The 26,368-nt window shown below is 41.6% G+C and overlaps 1 protein-coding gene across 2 annotated transcripts in view; it reads left to right on the top strand.

The window, feature by feature from the left end:
* SRGAP2 (SLIT-ROBO Rho GTPase activating protein 2) overlaps positions 1–26,368 on the top strand; it is a 249,053-nt gene that overhangs the window by 98,181 nt on the left and 124,504 nt on the right. Inside the window, exon 3 of one of the 2 annotated variants that reach the window (XM_025374780.1) lies at positions 386–578. The exons of the other annotated variant lie outside the window; for it this stretch is intronic. Coding sequence (XP_025230565.1) covers positions 386–578 — 193 coding nt within the window. The remainder of the gene's footprint in view (positions 1–385; positions 579–26,368) is intronic. 2 annotated transcript variants of the gene reach the window in all.

Here is a 26,368-nt window from a genome sequence, read left to right as displayed (position 1 = left end):
TAAGGTAGTACCTGCCTCTTAGGATGGTTGGGGTGATAATTCATTTGGGCCCTCTGCCAGAAGACAACCCAGATTGTGGCTCTCTGCCAGTAGAAACATAGTAATATAAATGGTAGATAGGAATATTATTATGTTTAATAAGCAGCTTCTCCTAAGTGATTCAGCAGATTCCTGGTTCACAATGTTCTTTAATGGCGTAAAAAGGGTTGGCATTTTTGGAGGTGCCTCACATTGTATGGACAGTTTAGACTTTAGGCTTTTTCATTCAGGGCTTTGAATTTCCCAGGGCACGGGGAATAAGTAAATGGAAGGTGGGTGAATATTGGCATGCATGGTGGTTTGTTCAGGGCTGTCTTTCTGACTGTCTTCCTTGTTGTTGTTGTAGAGATCCGTGCTCAGCTCACAGAGCAGATGAAATGCCTGGATCAGCAGTGTGAGCTTCGGGTGCAACTGTTGCAGGACCTCCAGGACTTCTTCCGAAAGAAGGCAGAGATTGAGATGGACTACTCCCGCAACCTGGAGAAGCTGGCGGAACGCTTCCTGGCCAAGACACGCAGCACCAAGGACCAGCAATTCAAGTAGGGGCTCTGTGGCTGTTACTCTCAGACCTTGGAATGGGGTCCAGGGTGGAGCGGGGCAGGGTACACTACTTAGATCCAGTTGGATTCAGGAGCCGCTGGTTTCAGATTGGTTGAAAGCCCTCAAGGACTTCTCGTTTTTCAGATCAGGCTTGTGTGCAGTTCAACATTTCATAGAGATGAGAGTAGATGATGAACCATGCTAATAACAACAGCCAACTTGTTTATAGCTCTATTGCCAGGCATGCTACTAAGGGCTTTATGTATATGTTAGCTTGCTTAATCCCAACAACAACTCCATATGATGGTTATTGTTATTATCCCCAATTTATAGATGAAGAAACTGGGGCATAAAAAGGTTAAGGGGCTTAACTCAGGATCTATCTTAATCTCTCTCTCTCTCTCTCTCTCTCTCTCTCACACACACACACACACACACACACTCACACACTCACACACCCCTAGTAAATAGTAGAGCTGGAATTCAAACGCAGGCAGTGTGGCTCCAGGGTCTATGTTTTTAACCATTTCACCAAACTGTCTTTAATTAGGAGAAATAAATGATGTTGAGGCCATTATATCCAAATCCCTGTCCAGGCAGTTGCTAAGGTCTATTTCTTCTACATGTACTTTATTTTATACAGCTGGCCCCTTCACCTGGTTCCCACTGCCATTGCCCTAGTTTAGATCATCATCTTTTTTTGTCTGAATGATTGCAGTATTTACTATATCTTCTATAGCAGATTTTCAACCCTGGCTGCACATTAGAATTCCCTGGAGAACTTTAAAAAAAATACAGAAATCTGGGCCCCACTCCAGACCAATTAAATGAGAATCTCTGGGAGTGGGGCCTGGGTAACAGGGTGGTGTAAAAGCTTCCCAGGTGATTCTAATGAACAGCCAGTATTGAGGATCACAGTCCGCAGCAGGGGTATCCAATCTTTTGGCCTCCCTGGGCCACATTGGAAGAAGAATAATTGTCCTGGGCCACCCATAAAATACACTAACACAATAGCTGATGAGCTTTAAAAAAAATTGCAAAAAAAACCTTACAATATTTTTACAAAGTTTACAAATGTGTGTTGGGCTGCATTCAAAGCCGTCCTGGCCCCCATGCAGCCCACAGGCCGTGGGTTGGACAAGCTTGGTCTACAGCTTCTCCCCATTCCAATCTGTTTGCTCCATTGTGATCACAGTTAATCTTCCTGGAACACACTGGTAATCAGAGAGTTTCTTTCTGCAAAACTTTCAGTGTCTCTCCATTGTCTATGTTCTTTTTATTATGATTTTTATTATTTTTAGAGATAAGGTCTTACTCTGTCACCCAGGCTGAAGAATAATAGTGTGATCTTGACTGACTGCAGCCTCAGACTCTTGGGCTCTAGTGATCCTCCTGCCTCAGCCTCCCTCTTGAGTAGCTGGGATTGCAGGTGTGCACCATCATACCCAGCTATTTTTATTTTATTTTAATTTTTGTAGAGACAGTGTTTCGCTGTGTTGCCCAGTTTGGTCTCAAACTCCTGGTCTTAAGTGATCCTCCCACCTCATCCTTCCAAAGTGCTGGAATTACAGGTGTGAGCCACCACACCCAGCCCATCTATGTTTTTGATGTTCAAATTGTAGTTTCCCAGTGTCAGCATCATCTGTACTGTTAGAAATGCGGAATCTCAGGTCCTATTCCAGTCCTACTATAACATGATCCCACAACATAGCATGTGATTTGTGTGCACATTGGCATTTGGGAAGTGCTGTTCTGTTCACAAAGGTGCATGCTTTTTGGCTTGGTCTTTAAGCCCCTCTACATCTGGCTTCAAACAGCTTTCCAACCTTATTTCTTGTTTCTGTTCCACTATACCTGAGCCAAACAGAACATTCACTCCAGTGGGTCACTGGCATCCTGTTATTTGAGCTTATGTGGTCAGTCTTTCCATGTTTGCATATCTAAGCCATGCCCATGTCTTAAGAACCATCTCAGTTTCCCTGTTCCAGGAAACTTTCCTGATTGTTCCAGAAGAAAGAAAGTTCTCCGTCTTCTGAATTCTTACAACGTTTTATTTGCTCTTCTCTTAGGGCATTCAACACTGTCTGCCTTCTGTTATCTTCCCTTAGCAGACTGTATAAGTTTGTTTGATCTTCTAGAGTCCCACAGGGCCTAGTATAATATGTGGTGTATAGTAGATGCTCACTAAATATTGTGGAATAAATAAATGAATGAATGAATTTAAGAATTAGTGCCAAGTGTATCTTATTTTCCCCATTTTCTATTTTTATTTATTGCCTTAATAATACAGGACACAAATTATCCTTTAAAAGCCAGCTCTGTGCAATGAAAATGGGGTTAAGGTTGAGGAGAACATGACATCTGAAAATAAGCCAGAATAAGAATTTCCTCCAGATGTTTTTTTTCCTCAGAGTTTATCTTTCCCAAGTCTCATTCTCTTTATGATAAGAGAATCATCTGATAATAAAATGTTATTTTAGTATGTGATAAATGAAGACTTAGGGGAGGAATCATTTGCTTTAGAAAGTGATTGAAAGTTGGATTTATTCTGTTGGTAATCTCATCCTAAATTTAAAATAGCATTTGATTTTTAGTACTATATCATATTCTCAGCTTATGGACTTATTTGTTACAAATTAAAGTTCAGATGTGTTAATCTCCAAGCCATCTGAATTGCTCTGATTAAGATCACATACTAGGAATAGGGTGATTTCTCCAAGTCTAGAATAATTGATTTTCTGTTAAAGATGGTACTTGGCATCATTTTTTCTCAAATAACCAGCGAGTATTTATTGATTGACCAGTTCTGTGCTTATACAAGGCATTGGAAAATACAAGAGAGGTTGAGAGAGTCATTATGTGATTGGAGATAAGATTTTGAATACAAGAAGCAATTAGACCATATAAAGCAGTAATGATCTCATTAAGACATCATTGGTGTTACATACAACATAGATCTGATGAGAGGTCAGAGATGGATAAAGGTTCTGGAATAGTCAGGAAAGTTATCATGAAGCAGGTGGGACCTAGGCTTGAGAGGTAGATTTGTGTGGCAGAGGAGAGAACAGCAGGTGCAGGTAAGAGGAAGCAGGAATATTTGGTGATAAGGGGGTGTAGGGGCTAGTGTGGGATCCAGCTTTATTAAAGGGAAGGTTCATAACACATTCATCTAACTGATTTCCATTGCACATTCCTTGAACTCATTTGTGCCTTGGAGTGTAGCAGGGAACAAACTGCCCCTTCCACATAGCACTTAGATGAAGAAATGGGCATTTAACAAATCACACAATTAGATATATAATTTAAAGTTGGGGTAAATGTTGTGGGAGGAAAGTATTTAATACAAGGTGGTACAAGAACCTGGAAGAGGGTGACTGTTACACTTCGTAGCTGGTTTACTCCGATAGCTTCCTGCTTGATCGTATCCTGAGTAACAATCAATCTACTTATTTAACAAATTCCTTTTAAATACCTACGAGTACTGTGCTCTCTGTTGATTCCTGTAGGAACTAACATAAGCTTAGGAGTTCCTGGTTAAGTAGAGCATGGTGACTTATGTCTGTAACCCCAGCACTTTAGAGGGTAAGGTGAGGGGATCTCCTGAGGCCAGGAGTTGGAGACCAGCCTGGGCAACATAGCAAGACCCCATCTCTACAAAAAATAAAAAATTAGCTCAGCATAGTGATGCACTTCTCGGGAGGTGGGAAGAGCGCTTCACCCCAGGAATTGGAGGCTACAGTGAGCTATGATTGCACCACTGCACTCCAGCCTGGGTGACAGAGTGAGACCCTGTGTCTCAAAAAAAAAAAAAAAAAAAAAAAATCTCTGGTTAACAGGGAAAAGAGCTACGTAAGTAGTATAATATGAAAAGAACTTTAGTAGAGATATGAGAACACAGATATTTTCAAGAGCAGTAGAAAATAAGTTAAATAAGTAGAGTAGACCCCAAGTGATAGCTCTTTGATAGTAAGCAGAGAAGTTCAGATTGGGTGTGGCAGCATTTTAGTGGGTTCTCTGGGTTCTTAGGTGGGGAGAGAGACATGAGGAAAAGAGAAGGCCAGGATGAAGGTTTCAGGGTAATCTACACAAAAAGTAAGAGAAAAAAAATGGAGGGAGTGGAAAGGAAGTAGGAATATATTGAGAAGGTATTCAAGAAACTAAATAGGACTGGATAACTGACTGGATAAAGCATAGAACCATAATGGTCAGGGGTGACCCAGTGTCTCTACCCTGGTAACCTAGAAGAATTGTGGCATCCATGATAGAAGTGGGGGTGTTGAGGGAAGATCTGTTTTGAATGGTGATCCTACTTTGAACATTTTGGGTTTCGAGCAGTATGAGGCCATCAGGTATGCAGGTGGAGGTGGCATACTGCTGAGGTAAGAGGTTATGACTGGGGATAGCTAGCAGAATCTTCAGGGTAAAAGTGATTGTGGAAGAGATGAAAGTATATGAATTCAGGGAAGAGAAAGAGGAGAACAAAGAGCTAAATCCAGGACCCCAGGCTTCGAGAATAAAAGTTACGCATTGGTAGTAAAAGTTACTATGAGGAGAAGCAAAAGCTACCTGTAGAGAGAGAGAGAGAATAGTATTGTTTTTTAAGGCAAAGGATAGAAGGTAAGGTGGAAAAGTGGTGTCTGATGGAACTAGAAGTGTTTCAAGTAGAAGATCTGTAAGAGCAATTTCTTATTGATATTCTCTCATATATAAGGTATTGTGAGAGATGCAAAGATAACTAAAATGAGCCCCAAACCCAAAAGCTTTCAATTTCTTTGGGTGAAACATATGAAATTGCTGGGGTTTTTTGTAAGGCAAAATGGCAATTTCATATGATACAGCCTGGTAGAAGAGGAGATAGAACATAGTACAAATGCATTGAATACAGGCAAGATGGTGAGAAACTCAATAAGAGAGGCTCAGGCAACATCCTACTTTCATGCATAATTTATTCCTAAAAGTGTATACAGAAGTCAAATGGTTGAATGTCTAACTACAGTTGTATGTGGGGTAGGTAAGTTCTATTATTATAAATAAGTGTATATGTGAAATTCCAAATTATACCTCATCTGATATATTTTTAGCATTGTATGCCTTGTCTTTAGTTCTATTTGTTTGTTTTCCATGATTAAACTCATGGCCTGCCTGCTCAAGTTCAGTGAATACTTAAAGAGTCCACGTAGCTGATGAGTTCTGCCCTTATCTTAGTAATACAATGATGAGACCTCTACTTCGCAATGCAGCATTAGTAACAGCACTTTCATTTTTCCATTTCCACTCATTTTTGTGTTGCAAAAGATAACCAAGTGTTCAGATGTGTGCATACCCAAGCATTGCTATGCAGAGACAACCATCCCGCTGAAACAGACTTGGTACCTGGCAGTCAGTATCACTAAGACAAGCTTGAAACATGTGCTGGCAATTGAAAATTTGACATTTTGGCATAGGAAAGGCATCTTAGGCATGTCTGATTTGGTAAAGATATAAGTTTGACTGATGTAATAGACCCCAAGTAATAACGGCATACACAAGATAGAGGTTGATTTCTCTCTGATGTCATAGTCTAGATGTTAGCCATCCAGGGCTGTCAGCTTCTTATTCCATCCCGAGAGTGTTGCCGTTTTCTGTATGACTCAAGATGGCTCACTGCCACCATGGTCTCATTTCAGCCAGCAGGAAGAGGCAACAGGACAAGGGGCAGTTATGGCCTTATTTTTCAAAGGTGCAGTCTGGAAGTGGCACACACATCTCTTCAACTCGTATCTGACTGGCCATAACTTAGTCACATGGTTATGCTGAACTGCAAGGGAGGCTGGGAAGTATAGTTATTGTTCTGGGTGACTATAAAGTAGAGTTTCTATTAACATAGAAGGAGAAATATTGGGGGGCAATCAGCAGCATTTGCCATATTGTCCATGTGTGGTGTATGAAAGGACAAGTGTAGGAAAGACCATGGCCACCCATCCATACAGAGTGTCACAGGTGCACAAAGAAGAGATATTTCTTCCGATTGGGGGACTGGAGAGGGCTTTAGGGATGTCAAGTTCAATGGAAGGGAGATGAAAAAATTAAAGTGCCAATGCTAGGTATTGATCCTTTAAGCTTAATACAGTTGAGATAATGGAGAAGTTGTAGAAAGAAGTTAAAAAGATGGGAAAGGAAGCGTTTTAGATAGAGAGCGCAGTGTTAGAAAAGGCTAACAGAAGTGAGAACAAAGGCTGGTGAATAACTCATCTGTTTTGCTGAAGAACAGGAATTATAAATATGATAGTGAAATAAACCTGGAAAAGATAGGGGCCAGAAGATTAAAAAGGTCTATGAATGCCAGGTGACAGGATTTGGGCTTTATTCTGTAAGCATGGGGGACCACTGATAGTTTTTGAGCAAGGAATATAATTATGGCTGTGCTTTCAAAGGGTAACTATGGCAACGATGCATATGATCAATTGGAGCAGAGAGACTGGAAGGAGGAGGACCTGTTAAGAAAGGAGTCCAGTGGTGAGGTTAATGTGGGCTGAAACTGAGGTCATACCCTTGGTAATAGACAAGATGGGGCCAAGTGTGAGGGCAAGAATCAATGGAAGTCGAAGAAGCTGGGACAGAGAAAGGGCTCTTGGTTTCCTGGGTCTCTGGAGTGACAATAGTACTGTATTTTCATTCAGTCGGTGAATTGTAGCCTTGATTTTGCTGACTCTAGGACTGGTCCCAGAATAGTTCATTCTCTGCCCAGAACATCTCAGCGGGCACTCATCACCTCCCCCGGAGCTGTAGCAGCTGTTGGGCTAGCAATGCCATGAATTTGTCTTCCTGTACTGCCAGGAGAGCAGCTGCCAGCAGCAACTCTGGACAGACCCATCTCAGGGACGTGGAAACTATTCAACTTGGGATGCAGCAGGTTGGCCAGGGCTGAATTCGGTCCACATGGATTCATCCCACCTTTTTCCAGGCCACTTTCTTACCCTGGCTAGGTTTCAACCACTCATACTGGGTTAGGTTGGGTATTTTCTTACAGTTCTAAGTGACTGCATTTAGGGTTGGACACTGCTGAACTGCTTTCTTCGTCTTTTGGACACCTCTTCCCCTGGAAGCCATTACCCTGTCACCCTTTGGCTTTGCTTCCTACTCTGCTCTGCTCCTGCTCACCTTTTGTCCTCTCCCACATTGTGCTCAGTGCAGACATCCTCATTAAAGCCTGCACAGTTCTGACTCCATTGCAGGCTAACCCTCTGATTCCATCTCTCTCCTTCTTTCCCCTTCCCCCAGAGAATGAGAGATGCCGCAGATAGAACTGTAGTGATTATTTGACCCTACCTTATTCTGCTTTGTTTAAGACAGGTAACATGGCTTCCCCCATCCCTGTGAATTGTGGGAAGACCCTGCTAATAATGTCTGAAATTCTGTCAGCCTGGTTTGATTAAGAGCAGTGATAAAGTATTATGTGAGGGTAGGAAGCCTTTCTAGGGAAGATGTTCTTGCATTTTCTTTGGCTCCTTGAAGAGCATAAATGTATTCCTATTTGTTGCTGAGCCTTTGATTGTCTCTTTTAAGTGGAATCTGTGTTAATATTTCCCAGCAGGACTCTAACTGATAATGCATTGACTATTTTTTTGTTTGTTTGTTTGTTTTTTTTTAAATAGACTTGCTGTAAATTACCTTTCAGTCATAGCTCACTTGGTTTTGATCTCCTGCTTTTAATAACTCAGGGTTTTAGGTAGCTTTTTTTTTCTGTTGAAGTTTTAGAGCAATACTTCTACATTGCTATCCTGCTGTGTTCCTTGCAGAGACCTTCTGCTATTTTATAACCCACTGTCACTATCTTTTCAGTGTTTCTCCTAGCTTCTTTTTCTCCTCAACACATATTTGTTGACTATTTTAGAGATTTTTTTCTAAACTCTTAGAGGACAGAGATCCAAAGAAATCAAAGGAGTAGTTCTTTCCCATATGAATTTATAATCTAGTCAGGGAGAAATTAAATTCAAATGCAAGAATACAAATCTTCAACATAAGGCTATAGGTAGTAAGTACTAAGTATATACTGCAGAAGAGATGAGGCTCAGTTGATGTAGTCAGGAAACTTCAGTAAGGAAATGAGATTTGAACAAAACTTTAAAGAAAATGCTCTTGAGAGGGAGGGGAATATATTCTAGGAAAAAGGAGCACAGCTAGAGGACAGAATAAAGCAATTTTGAGGTACAGTGAGTAAATTGGTTTAGCTGGGAGTATAAGTGGATATGGAAGAAATGGACAAAGTGAGATAGGTTTGTATTGTGGAGGGGCTTGACTCTTGATTAGAGATTTGGCTCTATGCAACAGACACTGGAAATCACTGATGGTTTAAATAGGTATGAACTCTGATTAAGGAAGATTAACCTAGTGGTAGTTTGCTAAATGACAAGAAACATGAGACCAAGGAAACCAGTTGCTGCAGTAGATCATAAGGATCTAAATTAGGTTGGGATGGTAGGAATGAAAAGATGAAGAATTTATCCTTCTGTCCATTTAGCAAATATATATCTTCTTACCATGTGCCAGACACATGCCAGACACATGCCAGATACCCACCCCTGTACTCCTAGAGCTTACAGTCTAGAGACAGATGGAAAGCACCTGGTGCAGAAAGAATCTGCAGGAATTGCTGACTAATGGGATTCAGGTTTCAAGTGAACTTGGAAGCCACAAAAGAAAGAGGTCTGTAAAGTGTCTTTTTGACTTGGGTGATTGATAAATTAATGGTATCTTTAAAAGAAATATAGAGGGGCTTTTTAAGGGGTTTCTGTTGTTGTTGTTTGATTTTTTTTTTTTTAGACGGAGTTTCGCGCTTGTTGCCCAGGCTGGAGTGCAATGGCACGATCTCGGCTCACCGCAACCTCTGCCTCCCAGGTTCAAGCTATTCTCCTGCCTCAGCCTCCCGAGTAACTGGGATTACAGGCCTGCACTACCACGCCAGGCTAATTTTGTATTTTTAGTAGAGACAGGGCTTCTCCATGTTGGTCAGGTTGGTCTTGAACTCCTGACCTCAGGTGATTTGCCCACCTTGGCCTCCCAAAGTTCTGGGATTACAGGCATAAGCCACTGTACCCAGCTGAAATCTAGAAGTTTTTTAACAGAAGTTAGAAGAAGGAATTGTTTTTGAAGGGGTAAAATATGAGAAATTTGGGTTTTAGATTTTAAGTTTAAGGTGTTGGAAGAGTATTGAAGCTGAAATTTCTAGTAGTTGACAAAATGAATGGCTATATGCAGGGCTAAAGAGATTTTTTAGCTGTTGGTAGAGATTTGCACATGTGCACAGAGAGGGGATGGTTGAAACTGTGGAAATATTTGTGATTTCCAATAGTAAGGGTTTAGAAGAACAAACGGGAAGCTTCCTTTGTATCATCTGTGATACTTAGATTACAGAGAGTATAAAGGAATTTAAATGATGTATTTATTTGTGTATCATTCAGTATAGATTTTGGGAACCTAATTATGTATCAGCAATTGGGCTTGGTACTGGAGACAGAGAAGAACAAGACAATCTCCTATGTTCACTAATATTAAATTAGCAAAATATCAAGGAGGTAGACATAGAAAGTAAACTTTCTTGTTTGGCTGGTTATCAGTTGTGTCACCATTGGAAGGGATATGAGGGAGCAGGGCCTAGGTATCTCAAGAATTTGGTAGGCATTCAACCTGTAGTACTCCTTTCAGTGGGAGGTTAGTTACACAATTAATTAAAGAAAAAGTATTGTGGAGTCTGTGTTCTTGGCCTCAGGCCCAGTATTTGAATGTGCGCCGTCTCTGTAGTTACATCACTACTGCGGATGGGTTCCTTCTCTGGAGTTGAGTTCAAAGTCATTCACCAGTCTCACAGGATAGCATTGGGTTGAAAAGCAGAGTCAGTTGGCCATGGAAAATGTTATAGTTGTGGTTGCAGATCAGAAAAGGGTGGAAGGCCAGAAAGTTCCTCATTGACTTATGGAGTGACCTTGAGAAAGAAAGTACCAGGAAACATGAATCTCCTGGGAGGGAGAACCCCTGACTTCCTGGGACCAGTGCGTCACTCACTCATTTTGGACATATTTGGGAGCTGTTTGTTCCCTCAGGAAAGATTTTGCCCAGATGTAGCATCTGGTGTTGCAAGAGTTGGCTTCCCTTCTCCATGGCTCAAGATGCCTTTCTTCAGAAATTAACAGAAGGTTCTTTGGTGTGTTTTGCATGGGCTCAGTTCATGTAGAACCTTAGATCATGGTTGAGTCCTTTTTGGAGGAAGAATTGGGAGGACTTCTCACACATGGGTAAAGCAGGATGGAAGAGACACAAGAAGGCCACTTGGGAATCAGCAAGACAGGGTGATCCAGTCTTTGGAAGAGAGAAGGAATTCAGTTAAAAGTTATTTGGGAAGCTTTGTGACTTAGTGGGAAAAACCAGAGCTTTTAGCCAGAAAAACTTGGGTCTGAATCTTGTCTCTTCTACTCCTAGCTGGTAACCTTAAGCAAGGCACTTTACCCCTGTTAGCCTCAGTTTCTTACCTGTGAAATGTTGACAGTAATACTTACCTTGAAGGGTTCTTCTAAGGATATATGTAATGTATATACAGCACTAGCTATTGTCTGTGACTTAATGGATGCTTAATAAATGGTAGCTGATATAATTATCAGGAAGAGTCAACCCTGATAGTTAAGATCAGCCACAGGAAGAGTCAACCCTGATAGTTAAGATCACAAGTTCTGGGAACCAGATTTCCTGGGTTCACAATCCTGGATTTCCCCCACTTACTTGCTGTGTGATTTTAGATGAAAGTTTTTAATCACCTCAGTATCTTCATTTGCAAAATGAAGGTAATATTCATACCTACCTTATGGAGTTGTTATGCTGGTTAAGTGAATTAATATGTGAAATACTTAGGACAGAGCTTGGCACATAGTAAATGTAAATAGTAGCAACAATTATCCCTATCCTCAGGATTTGGGCCTGCGCACAGCTATACTGGGTAAAACACTGGTATATTAGATGCACTAGTCATTCCCTGTGCACAGTTAAGTATTCCTAAGCCTGGCTGGGTAATATGTCAAGTTTCCATTTTCTTCAGACCCCTGTGGGCCCTCATGAATGACAAATTTATCCCCCACCCTGATTTTTATGGTATAGCTACATTGGGCAGGACATAAGCAATTATGTGACTCTATGTAATTGCATGGTCAGTCCCTATAAAAACTCAGCAATTGTATGTTTTGTTCTGTAAGGTGTCATATAGTTCAGCCTTGGTGAGTTACTTTTAGATCCACCATTCCATACTTCACATTCATGAAGAGTAGGACATTTGTCATACAGCCACTCTCTGATTTTCTTATCCTCTTGGAGTTAATAGTTAGCCCTGTTGCCAAATTGCTGAGTTTCTATAAAGATATACCGTTCAGGCCCACAGGTCCCAATTTTGACTTGGGCAAATAAAAGAAGGCCAGTCCTATTCAGCCTCCTGCAGTATCTACCATCGAGGCCAGCAGGCCAGTGCAGTACACACCTTAGTCATGAACATAATAATATGTGGTTTACTGGGTTGTTTGTCTCATGAGGCCAAACAGAAGCTCCCAAGCTTCTGCATAAATGGCTTTATATCTTCCTTTTAGGGTAGGGAATGATAAGAGGGCAGGTCAGAAGCAAAATATGCTTTTATGAGCAATTGGGAGGATGTTGGAGACTCCTGAGAGTTTCCTGTGTCTCCTAGGATCTGCCACTGGAATGTCAGCAGGCCATACCTCAGTCTTTCAGCTCCATGGAGCAAAGACAGTAGTGATCACGTTCCTTGACAACAGTGCTAGTGTGCGGGGAGCTTTTAGTTTTCCTTTTCTCTGCTCCTGTAAGCCCCATAATAATTCTGTAGCAGACACAGGAAGCAATGTGTCTAACTACTACTAGGCAGTGTGTTCTTGGGATTTTTAATTCTCAGGAATTTGCAGCCAATTAAATGAATTTACTTTGATCCAGTTCTCTTTTCAAGGCAAGAGCTGTGTCATCTTATTGGGAGCTGACTGTGTTAAGTGGGAGGGTTTACAAGATAAGAAGAAAAGACAGTCTCTGCTATACATGCTTTTATAATTGAAATGGGGAAAATCGGGCAGGCTGAGAGAGACTAATAAGAACACATGTGCACAGGAATTTAAAAATAGCACCCCATTTAAAGCAGGTTCCAGTAGTCACCAGGAAGAGAAGAAAGGTGCAGTACTCAGGAGGGAAATGTACTTGGTTCAGTCAGGGAAAGGTAAAAGACAGTATAGTTATGTTCTCAATTAGATTTGTTCCCTAGTTAATTGAAGTAAGGACTTTAATATCTAATTCCTGTGCTGCACAGAAGTATCACATGGTGAAGAGAAACAGCGTGACATGGGAAGGACTCATTGTTAATGAAAGATTTAGAGAGAATGAGAAAAATGTAGGGTTTGGGTTTTTCAGAGTTGAAATAGGTCCTTCTTTTCTGCTGGCGCCTCCTCTTATGCATCCCCACTGTCATTGCTCCTTGGGTTTTAAATTCAGGGAGAATCAACGAGCACAGTTCTGCTTCTTAGTATATTTAGGGTGCAGCTGGTTAAAGAGCCAGGATTAGAAAACGAATCGAACAAACTAGGATTATCTTCAGTGGTAGGATGCTGAGCTGTGTTTGCTGATTCCTGCTTAAGCAGTCGGGACAGGGCATCCTTGCATGAAATTCAGACATCCCTCCCTGGCAGCCTCTGTGTTAAAGTAGAGGTTGCAGAACAAGTCTGGCAGCTCTCAGCCTGAACCCTTGTAAACAACAGATGTTCATAACTAAGTTCTAGGGTGGGGGTAGGGGTTATTGTTGATGCTTGAAATTCTTTGAATTTATAGGCAGCATCTCAGGGATTTAGCAAAAGGAGGAAGTTGTACAGAATTGATTTCTGCAGTGTACAGGTAGAAATGATGCCTCAGATGGATTTTCTTGAAGACAAAGCACAGGCTATTGAGTGGACTCTAAAACGGAGCAAGGTGAACCCAGGAAGGCAGGCACAGTTAAGAAAGGGTTGGCTTCTTAGTGTATTGACTTCCTCTCCTCCTTCTCCTCCTTCACCCCTTTTTATACATGGACTGGATTTGTCAGTCTCCTTCTTGCTCCTGTTTTCTCCAGTAATGGGTGGAAATGTGTGCCCTTTCCCACCACAGAGTCCTAGATATACGTGCATACAAATTACACAGCGTATTAGGCCATTTTTGCGATGCTATAAATAAATACCTCAGGCTGGGTAATTTCTAAAGAAAAAAGTTTGATTGGCTCATGGTTCTGCAGGCTGTACAGGAGGCATGGTGCTGGTATCTGCTTCTGGTGAGGCTTCAGGAAGCTTACAACCAGGGAGCCAGCATGTCACATGGTGAGAGTAGGAGTGAGAGTCGGGGGAGGTCCCAGACTTTTGAACAACCAGGTCTTTTGTGAACTAAGTGAGCATGCACTCACTTATCACCACGGAGATGGTGCTAAACCATTCATGAAGGATCTACCCCCATGACCCAGTCACCTCCCACCAGGCCCCACCTCCAACATTGGGAATCATATTTCAACATGAGATTTGGAGGGGACAAACATCCAAACCATATCACATAGGGGGGAAAACACACAGGAAGAGCACACAGGTGCACTTGCACTTCTGAAGGACGCAACTCAGGTTTTTTGTGATACACTGATTAATGGCTTATTGTTATGGGCTTTGTCTTGGATTTTAACCTTATACTTTCCAATGTTGGTTTTGCTAGATATTCATTACTTCATTAAACAGAGGTGCTGGGCATGGTGGCTCACGCCTGTAATCCCAGCGCTTTGGGAGGCCGAGGCGGGCGGATCACGAGGTCAGGAGATGGAGACTGTCCTGGCTAACATGGTGAAACCCCTTCTCTACTAAATACAAAAAATTAGCTGGGTGTGGTGGCGGGCGCCTGTAGTCCCAGCTACTCCGGAGGCTGAGGTAGGAGAATGGCATGAACCCGGAAGGCGGAGATTGTGCCACTGCACTCCAGCCTGGGTGACAGAGCAAGACTCCATCTCAAAAAAAAAAAAAAAAAGAAAATAAAAGAAAAAACAGAGGTCAGTGATGAGAATATGGCTTATGAAGACTTCAATGCTGCCTCTTCTTTATCCCCATCCCCTAGTCCCCAAGCACACGTACCAAGTTCCCAGCCAGATGATCAGTGCCTAGGAAACCTTCTACTTTACAGCATAGTTCAGGGAAGCCGTAATAGAAAAAATATAATACATCTTTGGTAGGCTTCCTTGGTACCAAATTAAAGAAGACTTTAGAAAGGTTCTTATCGTAAATCAGATGAAGAAAAGCAATTTACCAGATCCGGGAATGTTTTTGAGCCACTCTAGCAAGAAACAACTGGCTTGAAAATCTGTGATAAAATAACTTATTCTTTTGGAAGCTAAGAACATCTTTGTACAGTTTTTTTTTTTTCAGATGGGAGTCTCTCACTCTGTTGCCCAGGTGGGAGTGCAATGGTGTCATCTCAGCTCACTGCACCCTCTGCCTCCCAGGTTCAAGCGATTCTCATGCCTCAGCCTCCCAAGTACCTGGGATTACAGGTGCACACCACCATGCCTGGCTACTTTTTATATTTTTAGTAGAGATGGGGTTTTTCCATGTTGGCCAAACTGATCTCGAACTCCTGACTTCAGGTGATCTGCCCGCCTTGGCCTCCCAAAGTGCTGGGATTACAGGTGTGAGCCACTGCACCCGGTCCATCTTTGTGCTGTTATTCCTTCTGGAAAACAAGTCCACCTCTGGCTGTTTTGTCCATTTGTATGAATTTGGTGAACACCAATCCTGGTATGTGAGGTTCCCTTAATTTTTCAGCAAACATTTATTGAACCTTTATTCTGTGCCAAGAGTTGTACAAGGAATTAAATATACATAGAAGAATAAGCTACCATTCTAGCTCATGGAAGTTATTATTTAATGTGAAATATTTTAAGTTTGTTTATGTGTATTTGTGTGTGCTCTGATAAGGCATAGACTTCCAGGTTGAGGAGACAGAATTGTTGGGTTATGAGTCATCCTGTTAGTCACCTTTATTATATGTGAATCATTAATAAACACTTGACTTCATTCTCATCACTAATGACCAATAGGTTCTCCGCAGGTTTGGGGTCACAAAGAGGTGTAGGATCCTGTTCTTTCCCTCAGGAAGCTCATGGTTCATGTGGAAGACAGAGAGTTTATATGAAAAAGATAACACAAAATAATATACACTTATTGCCAAAGGAGCGATGGGAGAAATGATTTCATTTTTCTCCAGAATGCAATCTTTAAACGGTTTTAAAATTTTGCCATAATGTTAGACTTACAGAAAAATCACAGGAATAGCACAAAGAATTTTTGTATACTACCATTTTATCCAGATTGCCCCAAAATGTTAACATATTACTACGTTTGCTTTATACTTCACCCTTTTCATACCCAGTTCTCACACATATTTTGCTTTTCTGAAACACTTGAGAGTAGATTGCAGACATGATGCCCTTTTATCCATACATACTTTAGGGTATATTTACTAAAAATAAGGATGTTCTTTTGCATAATTGTAGTGTAGTCATCAAAATCAGGACGTACAGATTGATACAATACTATTTTCTAATCAATAGACATTCAGATTTTACCAGTTGTTCTAAAAATGTCCTTTTTTGGCAAAAGAAAGTCCAAGACTATGCAATTCATTCAATTGTCTTATCTCTTTAGTTTCCTTTAATGTGGGATGATTTCCAAGTCTTTCTTTATATTTCAAGACATTGACATTGACCCCGTTATGTTGTAAAATGTCCCTTAATTTGATATTTCTGGCAATTTCTGATAATTTCCTTATGATTAGATTCAAGCCACACACTTTTGGCAGGAATACCATAAAATGGTAATGTCACTTTCTTCTCAGTGCATCATATCAGGAGGCACTTGCTGATGATTTGTGCCATTACTGGTGATGTTAAATTTGACCATTTGGCTACAGTTGTGTCTGCTAGGTTTCTCCACCATGAAGTTGTTCTATAAACTTTGTAATTAATGCATATATTATAGAGAGATACTTTGAGACCATGTAAATATCAACTTACCCTTCAACTGTTATACTCACTAGTTTTAGCATCCATTATAATTCTTGCTTGAATCAATTTTTATTACAATGGTTACCAAATAGTCATTTTTCCAGTTTTCATCATTCCTTCTACATTTATCAGTTCCATTTCTACTGTAAAGAAGAGCTTTTCCATTACCCCCACTTTCTGGTCTGGTTGTTGGTTTATATCAGTGTGGACTTGTGGATTATTATTTTATTCAACAGGTTATAATCCTTTGCCATCTTTATTTTAATGTTCATATTGTTCTAGATTTGGCCAATGGAGTCCCTTCATGCTGGCTCCTGTGTCTTATTGATATGTCCCCATCATACTTTGAGCACTTCCTTACTTCATGGCACAACAAGGTGTTCCAGGCTTAACTTGTACTTTCCTTGCCTTTACTCTGGAGTTGGCCATTTTTTCAGAGAGCCTTGGTTGCTTTTAGTGGGAAATGGTATTTAGAAACCATGGATGCTAAATATGCTGTTTGTGACCGAAGTACCATTATTTATAGTCCCTTTCAGCAGACAGAGGTAGTAGATACATGTATGTACACATAGACACACACACCCATGTACTTCTATAAATAACTGTTTCTTTATCGGTCTGTATGTTTATATATATTAAAGCCTATGAGTTCATATCAGTATCTTTCATTCCAATCCAATACCATGTGTTTTATTTAATTTTCTCCCCTTTCCTGTTCTCTGAACAGTGAGAAACCTGGTTCCTCTTATCCATAACACACATGTTCACTTAATTGCTCCATCCTAGAGTGTACAGAAAGTTGCTTCAGAATTACTAACCCATGCCTCTGAAAAAGAAGACTACTGACTAGATTTTAATACTGGTTTAGAGTTCTTTTTGTTATTAGCCTTGAGGGCCAAAATACAGTGTTCAAAAGTTAGCTGACTAGTTCTTTCTTTCCTATCTTAGTCTGTTTTGTGTTGCCATAACAGAATACCTGAGTCCAGGTAATTTATGAAGAAAAGAAACTTATTTGGCTCACGACTGTGGTGGCTGGAGAGTATAAGAACGTGTCATCAGCATCTGCTCAGCTCCTGGTGGGGGCCATGTGCTGCCTGACAACATGGCAGAGAAGCTGAAAGGCTGGGGAACGAGTTCAAAGACAGCAAACACTAGGAAGAAGCTTGCTTTACAACCCCTCACTCTCTCAGGAACTAATCCAGTCCCACAAAAGTGAGAACTCATTTCCATGAGAATGTTAATCTTATACATGAAGGATTCTTCCCATGACCCAGACAACCCCCTAATGGCCCCGCCTCTCAAAACCACTTGCAATTGCAATCAAATTTCAACATGAGTTTTGGAGGGAACGGACCATATTTAAACCATAGTATCCCTCAACCTCCAGACCTTCAATGTAGTTATATTATTTGTTTGAAATATAATTTGGTTTATTTATTTGTTTGTATTTAATGTTCTCCTCTCCAGAATGGGGTCTTGACATTTCTCACTGCCAAACCTTTTCTCTTGACTAAAGATGGAACAGATTCGGGAGAAGTGAGAGACCCATGTATCCATAGATTAAGTCAGGGCTTTAGCAGAAGTCAGTGATGGGGACATAGGCCAGACATGCACTGAGAACAAACCAACCATTTCCCCTACTTCTGGGCCAACCCTGTCTCTAGGCAAACCATCTTATGGATTGAAACCCTTGCTGATTTCCACTAAGCCTACTCCTAGGTTCTCCTTGCCATTCTCCCTGATCACCTCTTTTGCATTTAGCGAACCAAGAATCCAGTATCAGTATCAGCATCTGCTCAGCTGTAGGCCATGATTGTGTGTACTGTTTACCAGCAGCTCATGTAATATGCTTGATGTAAGACCTTAGGATGATGTTGATCTGGCCTCTCAGCCATGAAGCCCCAGGGCACTGCACATTGACACCCAAACTTGCAGACTTTTATGTCCTTTTGCAAGACTGTTTGCTAGTGCCTTGTTCTGAAATCCTTGAAATTTCTCCTCCTGGACTTTCTTCAGTTACATGCTTTGGCCTCTCTAATAGCTGTTTTGCATCATTTCTGATGACCTGGCCATTTTCTCCTGTCTGTCTGGGAATGGCTTCCAGAATCCCCTTCCTCTGCCCCATTTAACCCTCTTCCTCCATCTCCCACACACTCATTTTATTTCTCTTTCCTCCAGACACATACAACCTGGTCAGTGCTGCTGATTCCAGCTGTTCTGAATCTTGTCTACAGCTTAAGTTCAAAAACAGATGGGCCCAAAGTATCCTAGATGCTGTGCCAATTTCCACCGCATGAAAACAAATTACTGAAAAGCATCAGGAAATTTTAGAATAGTTTTGGGGTTTGATTCTCTGCCTTCTCAATGGTCCTTCCTCCCCAACTCTTCCATTTCTCTTCACCCTGCCCCCCCGCCCCCGCCATTACACCTTGCCACTTTCCATCTCTTCTTTATATTCCTCACTTAGCAAAGGCTGGTTTTAAAAACCTTTATCCTCATTTCTCCTCTTTCTATGTACTGATAGGTTTAACCATCGGGATGGGACTGTGTTGATAATCAAGCTAGGGCTGTTGGTTGTTTTTCTAAATGTTTATACCCTTTTAAAATCTTCCATCTAAGACTAGGGACCTTATGTCCTTTTGGTCATATAAGGAAGGTGAGGCTGGGGCCTCTGTGTCTGTGGGTACCTTTATAGGTCAAATAATTCACCAACTTGCGAATAAAGTAGATATTCTTCTACTGACTTCATCACTAGGGGTGCAAAATTGTGGCAGTGCCACTGTCTGCCCTTGTTGGGAGCAAGTAGACACTCCCTGTAGACAGGGAACTTGTTCCTTGGAAAGCAGTGGCATTGGACCCACACCATTGCTTTCAGAATCCTCATTCTGGGAATATGCCAACTGCTTTCTCCCAATGTTCTGTAGATCATTGTTTAGTTTTGGCATTCCTAGTCACCCTAAAAATAAGAGGAAAACAATCATTGTAGTGGGACCACTTATCTTAGAGGTATATAAGGAAGACACTGGCAGTCATTTACAGAGCATGGGGAGAAAGCTGTTGGCATGGTACAGTGGTTATTGGGTGCCTACTGTGACCAGACATTGTAGGAACTGTCCTCAAGAGAAGCCCTTGAGGGACAGGCTTCTAGAAGTGCAGGTACACGCTGGATTTATCTATGCAAATTATAGTGTTTCCCTGCTTCCCTCCCTCCCTTCCTCTCTCCCTCCCTCCCTCCCTTCTTTAGAAGAGAATACTTAGAAGAGAATCCTTAGATTCTCAAAAAGTATCAAGCAGAGCCCTATGGATGGTAACTGGAAAAAAAAAAAAAAAAAAAAAAAAAAAAAGATTCTCAAAAGGATCTGAGATACGTAATTATCTCCCATAATTTAAGACCATTACTCTGGAGCAGTGACTTTAAAACGTTTTGATCATGAATCTCTGTGTTTTATACTACAAGCTGGAATAACATATATACACATAAATAGCTGAGAACAACACTTCCACAAAACAATGCTTATCTTTGCTCTGTATGATGTACTCTGAGATTTTCTACTTTGTTCTGTTACTCTTTTTTTTGTTGAGGTGGGGTCTCACTCTTTCACCCAGGTTGGAGTGCAACGGCGCCATCTTGGCTCACTGCAACCTCTGCCCCCTAAGCTCAAGCGATCCTCCCACCTTAGCCTCCCGAGTAGCTAGGACCACAAGTGCACACCACCATGCCCAGCTAATTTTTTGTATTTTTGGTAGAGACAAGGTTTTGCCATGTTGCCCCAGGCTCGTCTCAAACTCCTGACCACAAGTGATCTGCCTTCCTCAGCCTCCCAAAGTGCTGGGAATGCAGGCGTGAGGCACTTCGTCCAGGCTACTTTTTTCTGTTATTCTGTTCTACTGTTTTCTACTTAATTTTTTGAGAAATGCTAGTTGGTGACCTATAAGTTGATTTTTTTAAACCTCACTAATGGGGTGAATCCCACAGTTTGTAAAATATTGCTTTAAAAGCATTGGTTTTTAAATTTTTGGTGTGCATAAAATTACCTGACATGCTGATTTGAAAGGCAGATTCCTGGGCATCAGTCCACCCCTAATAAGTTGTAATCTCTGGCAGATGAGCATAGGAATCCACATTTTAAACAAGCATTCCAGGTGATTCTGATGCAAGGTGATTTGGGGTCTTGAAGCCTCACACTTACAGAAACTGCTCTCTTTTGCATTTATGAACCTGGCTGTTTAAGGCTTCAGATCACATACTTGCTTGGGGATGGTAGATACTACTGGGGATCATCTGACTCCAGACTGAGAATCTTCTCATTACAGAATGACCCCAGTCACTTAGGTTTACTTCTGGATCTTCACAATTCCTTGAGAGTCCTCTTTTACTGATGTCTCTTATGGCCCTGAAGAAGGCAGAGAAGGGGTTAACTTAGGCCACAGAATAGAGTGAAGGAACTGAAGGGTCATTTTACAGAGTGACTGGGGTGTGGCCCAGTCCTCCAGTAGGTGCCCAGAGCCAGTCCAAAATTAGAATGGGGTGGGATTCAAAACTGCTTTTCCTATTCACTTGCCTTTCATGTGTAACCACATGCAGTGTGTCAACATGCTTTCAGGCGCCGTTAGGCAGCAGCAGTTTTGCTCCCTCTGGGTTCACGGACCCTTGGTATTCCTGTTATGTGTTGTCTTAGAATAGCTCTGCGCTCTGGGGCTCTGAGCATTGTCCATTAACTCTTTCAGCACCAGCCCTTTGAGATGCTAAGGGCTTTTTGAATGAAATGTAATAACCACCACAATGAAATAAGAAAACAGTTACTAGTCAGGAGACCTGGATTCTTGCCCTGCTCCACCACTATCTGTGTGACCTCAGGCTCCCAGCGCCTCAATTTCCTCACTCAGAAAATGACAGGCTTGGTCTAGACTCTAGACCATCTTGAAAGTCCCTTCTAGCTCTGAAATTCCATGATTCTATTTTTGTACCCACTGGCCTTTTCTCTTTGCACATGATTCTTTCATTTAAAGTCTCAGCTAGGTTAGGCACAGAAGATTCACTGAGTTTGGGAATTTCCAGAGAATCAGGTGATAATAGCAACAAAATGTTTTCCTAGCCAGGCAAGGTGGCTCACACTTGTGAGCCTGGCACTTTGGGAGGCTGAGGCGGGAGGACTGCTTGAGCCCAGGAGTTTGAGGCTACAGTGAACCATGGTCATGTCCCTGTACTCCAACCTGGGCAACAGAGCAAGACGCCATCTCTCTAAAAAAAGGAAAGTATGGGCCGGGTGCGGTGGTTCACGCCTGTAATCCCAGCACTTTGGGAGGCCAAGGCGGACGGATCACCTGAGGTCGGGAGTTTGAGACCAGCCTGACCAACATGGAGAAACTTCATCTCTACTAAATAATACAAAATTAGCCGGGTGTGGTGGCACATGCCTGTAATCCCAGCTACTCGGGAGGCTGAGGCAGGAGAATCACTTGAACCTGGGAGGTGGAGGTTGCAGTGAGCCGAGATCGTGCCATTGCACTCTAGCCTGGGCAATAAGAGCGAAACTCCATCTCAAAAAAAACAAAACGAAACCAAAAAAAAGAAGTATTCCTATTTAGTATACTAATGAAGTAGGAAATTTATGAAATAAGTTTATTGTAAGAGGAATTTTGAGATGTATTTGTCTTTTCAGACATGATTCTAGTCACTTTGTTTTGTGGGTATGAATTCATTGTGTGGGCTGTTGAGTAATAATAGTTGTTAATAAGAAAAGATGTTCATACTGATATATAGTTGTAGAACACTTTCATGTTTATGGGCATCACCTTGTTTGATTGGATCTTCACAAAAGTCATTGTGTTAGGTAGGGCAGGTCTGCTGTCCCTGCTTATCCCGTTTTTTTGTTGTTGTTGTTTTGTTTTGTTTTGTTTTTAAGAGACAGGTCCTACTGTGTTGCCCAGGCTGGTCATTTACAGGCACAATCATTGTGCACTATACCCTCGAGCTCCTGGGCTCAAGCGATGGGCTCAAGCGATCTTCCCACCTCAGCTTCCCGAGTAGCCAGGACTACAGGCACATGCCACCATACCTGGCTTCCATTTACTTTTTAAAACAGGTGAAGAAATTTTGAGACCCAGAATGCATTCGTGACTTGCCCAAAGTTACCTGGCTAGTAAGTGGCAGAGCTAAGCCTAGTCTCTGGGTCTTAAGCATAGTTCAAGGTGCTTCCCACAGAGTATAGATGGAGTTTCACATTGTTCATCCAGATTCCTTAAGGACCTGAACTTGATAATTTGATCTACTAACCTGGAAATTGACTAGGGCATCTTTTCTACCACTCAACCCCTTAAAGTTTTGCCAGTAAAGTATCAACATGGTTAATAATATGCCATAATTTAGAGCATACAAGAAGCCAATGGACATACAAATTTGGTCATTCAGTAGCCACCCAGAGAGTGAGTACAGATACATGCTGGAGCAGCTGATTTGGCAAGTTTAGTGGAGGCTGAAGATATTAACTAGTCATTAGATGAATCATGGTCTTTCTGTCCTCAACATTTACAGGATTGCTTTGGCTCTGGCATCTGTTGTTAGTCAATACTGATTAAGTACCCACCTATTCTTGGTGATAGGTGTTCATTAAACATTCTAAATATACCCTGTCCTCAAGAGAATTCCTTACTGGGCCTGGGGATTGTTCCTCCTGCACCCCCACACAAAAAGAGACTTCCTTCTCCAAGATAAATATCCAAATAACACATGAGAACTGATAATGACACATGCATCTAATCTGATGATTACGTAGACTTCATTCCATTTAGATCCATAGTTTCTCAGAATCAAGAATTTTTTTTTTTTCCTCCTTTTCATTGTTGTTAAGAGCCATGTAAGGGGATTCATTATTCCAGGGACAGGTATTTAGAGGGGGAGATCTTTATGGATACCCTTTCTTCTCAGTGGCTTATTGCTATTTGGCATACTAAAGTACAGTTTGCTAGCCAGGAGGAGTTTCTGGCTGTAGATCAAGCTTCTCCGCTCATGCCTGGTGCCAGGGAGATGCTTGCTCTTAAGGGGGTGGTTACTGCTTTGATAATAAGTGTGTGGATTTCTGAGTGACGTCATTCCACTTTGGCACAGACAGGTATTTATTTCTCTAGAATGAACTACCAGGGGTGAGCCAGACTGTCTGCCTCAGTCATCTCCCAAGGTTTCATTTATTTTAAAAATCTGCTAACACATCTGCGTGTATTTTTTTTTCTCTGTGTGTTTGTCATGTGCTATAATTACTTATGGGGCTTCTGGTGACATCTTAATTAACTAGACAAGAAAAAAACCGAAGATATAATTGTAGAGTTGTTCACAGGTTTTTCTGTGGACTTTGTGGATCCAACTGTCAACATGATATCGGTGGTTATGAATTATTTTTAAGCTGAGAAACGTATAAATTTTATGTTCCTCGGTCATCGATCACACCTTTGTTCTGTCTTTTACCCTTGCTATGGTGTTTTAGTTTAATTGAATGAATGAGTCAGCTCAGGCCTTTGATGTGATCACAGCCTATTTTGGGGGGCTTTTAGGGAGCATATTTAATACCTAAGTGAATTTCTAGGCCCTTAGTTCTATGGATTATATTGGGGTGGCATTGTAGCAGGTAGATTGTACCAAGAGAGTTTAAAAGCCTCTTTATTTATTCCTCCCTGTAGTTCTGGGAATGCTAGTACTAACACATGGGATGTAAACAAAGGGAAGGTCCCAGGTCTACAGAAGCTAGAGAGAGAGCTGGTGGGCAGGCAGATTTTCTAAGTCAGCCAAATCAGGGTTTTGCAATGGGTTCATCCTAGCCACAAGACCAGGATAAGATGTGTGTTGTGGCTGCTGCACAGTTGAGGAGCAGGAAAGCCATGTCTTGGATCCAGAAAATCCGCAAACATGCGAGAAGCAGGTCAGAAAAAAGAAGGTTGATCCTTTTATTCCTAGAACAGTGTCTAGCCCATAGTGGGATGCTCAATTAATATTTGTTAAATGAATGAATGAAGTAAGAAGAGATCAGGGACTCAGAGAAGGAGCCTGGACAATAAGATATCAGAAACTAGGCAAGAAATAGGGATGGCAGAGATTCAAATCCTGTGTAGACCCCCATGTCTGGTCTTATGGGATCCTTAGATCTGTCTTAAGTGATATGAAGACCCTCCAGCTGCCTCCTTTCTGCTCTGAGCATGGTGCCATAGGGGTGGTTGAAAGGAAGGCAAAATCTCTCACTTAACATAAATTGATGGAGACATTTCCAGTTAGTGTCTACAATGACTTATATTGGGGGGCCATTCCTAGTTCTCTGACCTAACCCACAAGAACCTTGGTCCTATAATCATTCAGGAAGTCATGATTAAGCACTTAATAGATGTCAGACATGGTGCTAGTCCAGTTCTCTACTTCAAAGCAGATTCCTAAGCTCCGGCTCTTGGGTATGCCATTCTCTCAAGGGTGTGGTTCTGCTCCATGGAACTAATCCAGAGCCACAAGAATCCTATTTTCATACAGTCCTTCCCCCAGACCTGATTATAGGGGACAATTTAGGCTATTTTGAGAAGGTGGGTCTACCACTGCTTGAATCCTTTCTAATCATCTGTCTAGGCTACTGAAGACAATTTGTGGTACTCACTTGTCCCTGAAAATTTGAAAGCTCATTTCTCCATATGTAGACTATATTATTTTTGCCTTTGGCACTTTTCTCTGTCTCTGAACTCTCCTCCTCTGATCTCATTGCTGGCAAAGCTGAAGCCAGAGCTGTGATAAGCCCAGAGAAGTGTGCCCGCCCCCTGCCTGCCCGCCTGTCTTTGAAAGATACCTTCAGGCTGCTGCTGTACTACTGGGTCACAAAACCAGCATCCACCATTACAGGCAGAATCGTTTTCAAGTCAGTTCCTACCTTGGTGATTTTTACCCCCTCCTTTTAACACCTTCCCCAGCAAATCCAGTCCATCCTCTGGCTTATCTGGGTCAGCAAGAGTCTGATTTTATGTGTGGCACTGTCAGACCATAAATCCGCTGCAGCTTTGCCTCTCTATCCAGCCTGCCTGCTTCTGTCAGCATCAGCAAAATACAAAATAGAGAAAATAAGCCAGAAAGGATAATAACACTCATCTGAATAAAATAATCTCTTTGGCTGCCTCAGTCCATTTCATTTTAATCAAGGTGCCAGGAGGGAATTTAGGTTAAAAAAATCCAACCTTCTTGTCACTAGTTCCCTGTCCAACCATCACTTAAATGATTCCTTTTTATCATGCATATACCTTTTTTTTTTATTCACCACATAGTTATATGTTCAATAATATATATTGAATGATGTATTTAACTCTTTGGGTTTTGTCTATCATCACAGATACGTCTGTTTTTAAAAGTGAGAAATTATATTCTGCTTAGATGTATCGATAGTTGCCATCTCTCTATGCAGATTGGCAGGTTTGATAGGAATTCTGAGACAGGGGATGGGGGCTTAGTATAAGTTGCTGAAGCATCTAGGGTTCCGGCAATCTGGGCTCCCTTTGGATTCCTTTCTGTCAACCTCAGCACACAGTTCCCAGTGTGGAATGCAGGACTGATTGTTCTACCTTATCCCTTAGGGAAAAGACAGTGGGAGGTTAAAATCTGCTCTCCCGTTGGTATCTCTCTCACGTCTTCCCAGAGACTTACAACTGCTTTGTTAATTGCCTGTTGCTGCTGTCTTACTCCAACCATTATTTGCT

The sequence above is a fragment of the Theropithecus gelada genome, chromosome 1 (assembly GCF_003255815.1).
Source record: "Theropithecus gelada isolate Dixy chromosome 1, Tgel_1.0, whole genome shotgun sequence".
In the NCBI taxonomy this organism is placed as follows: Eukaryota; Metazoa; Chordata; class Mammalia; order Primates; family Cercopithecidae; genus Theropithecus; species Theropithecus gelada.
Note: the sequence above shows the minus strand (reverse complement) of the source record. Positions and strands in the feature narration are given on the sequence as shown.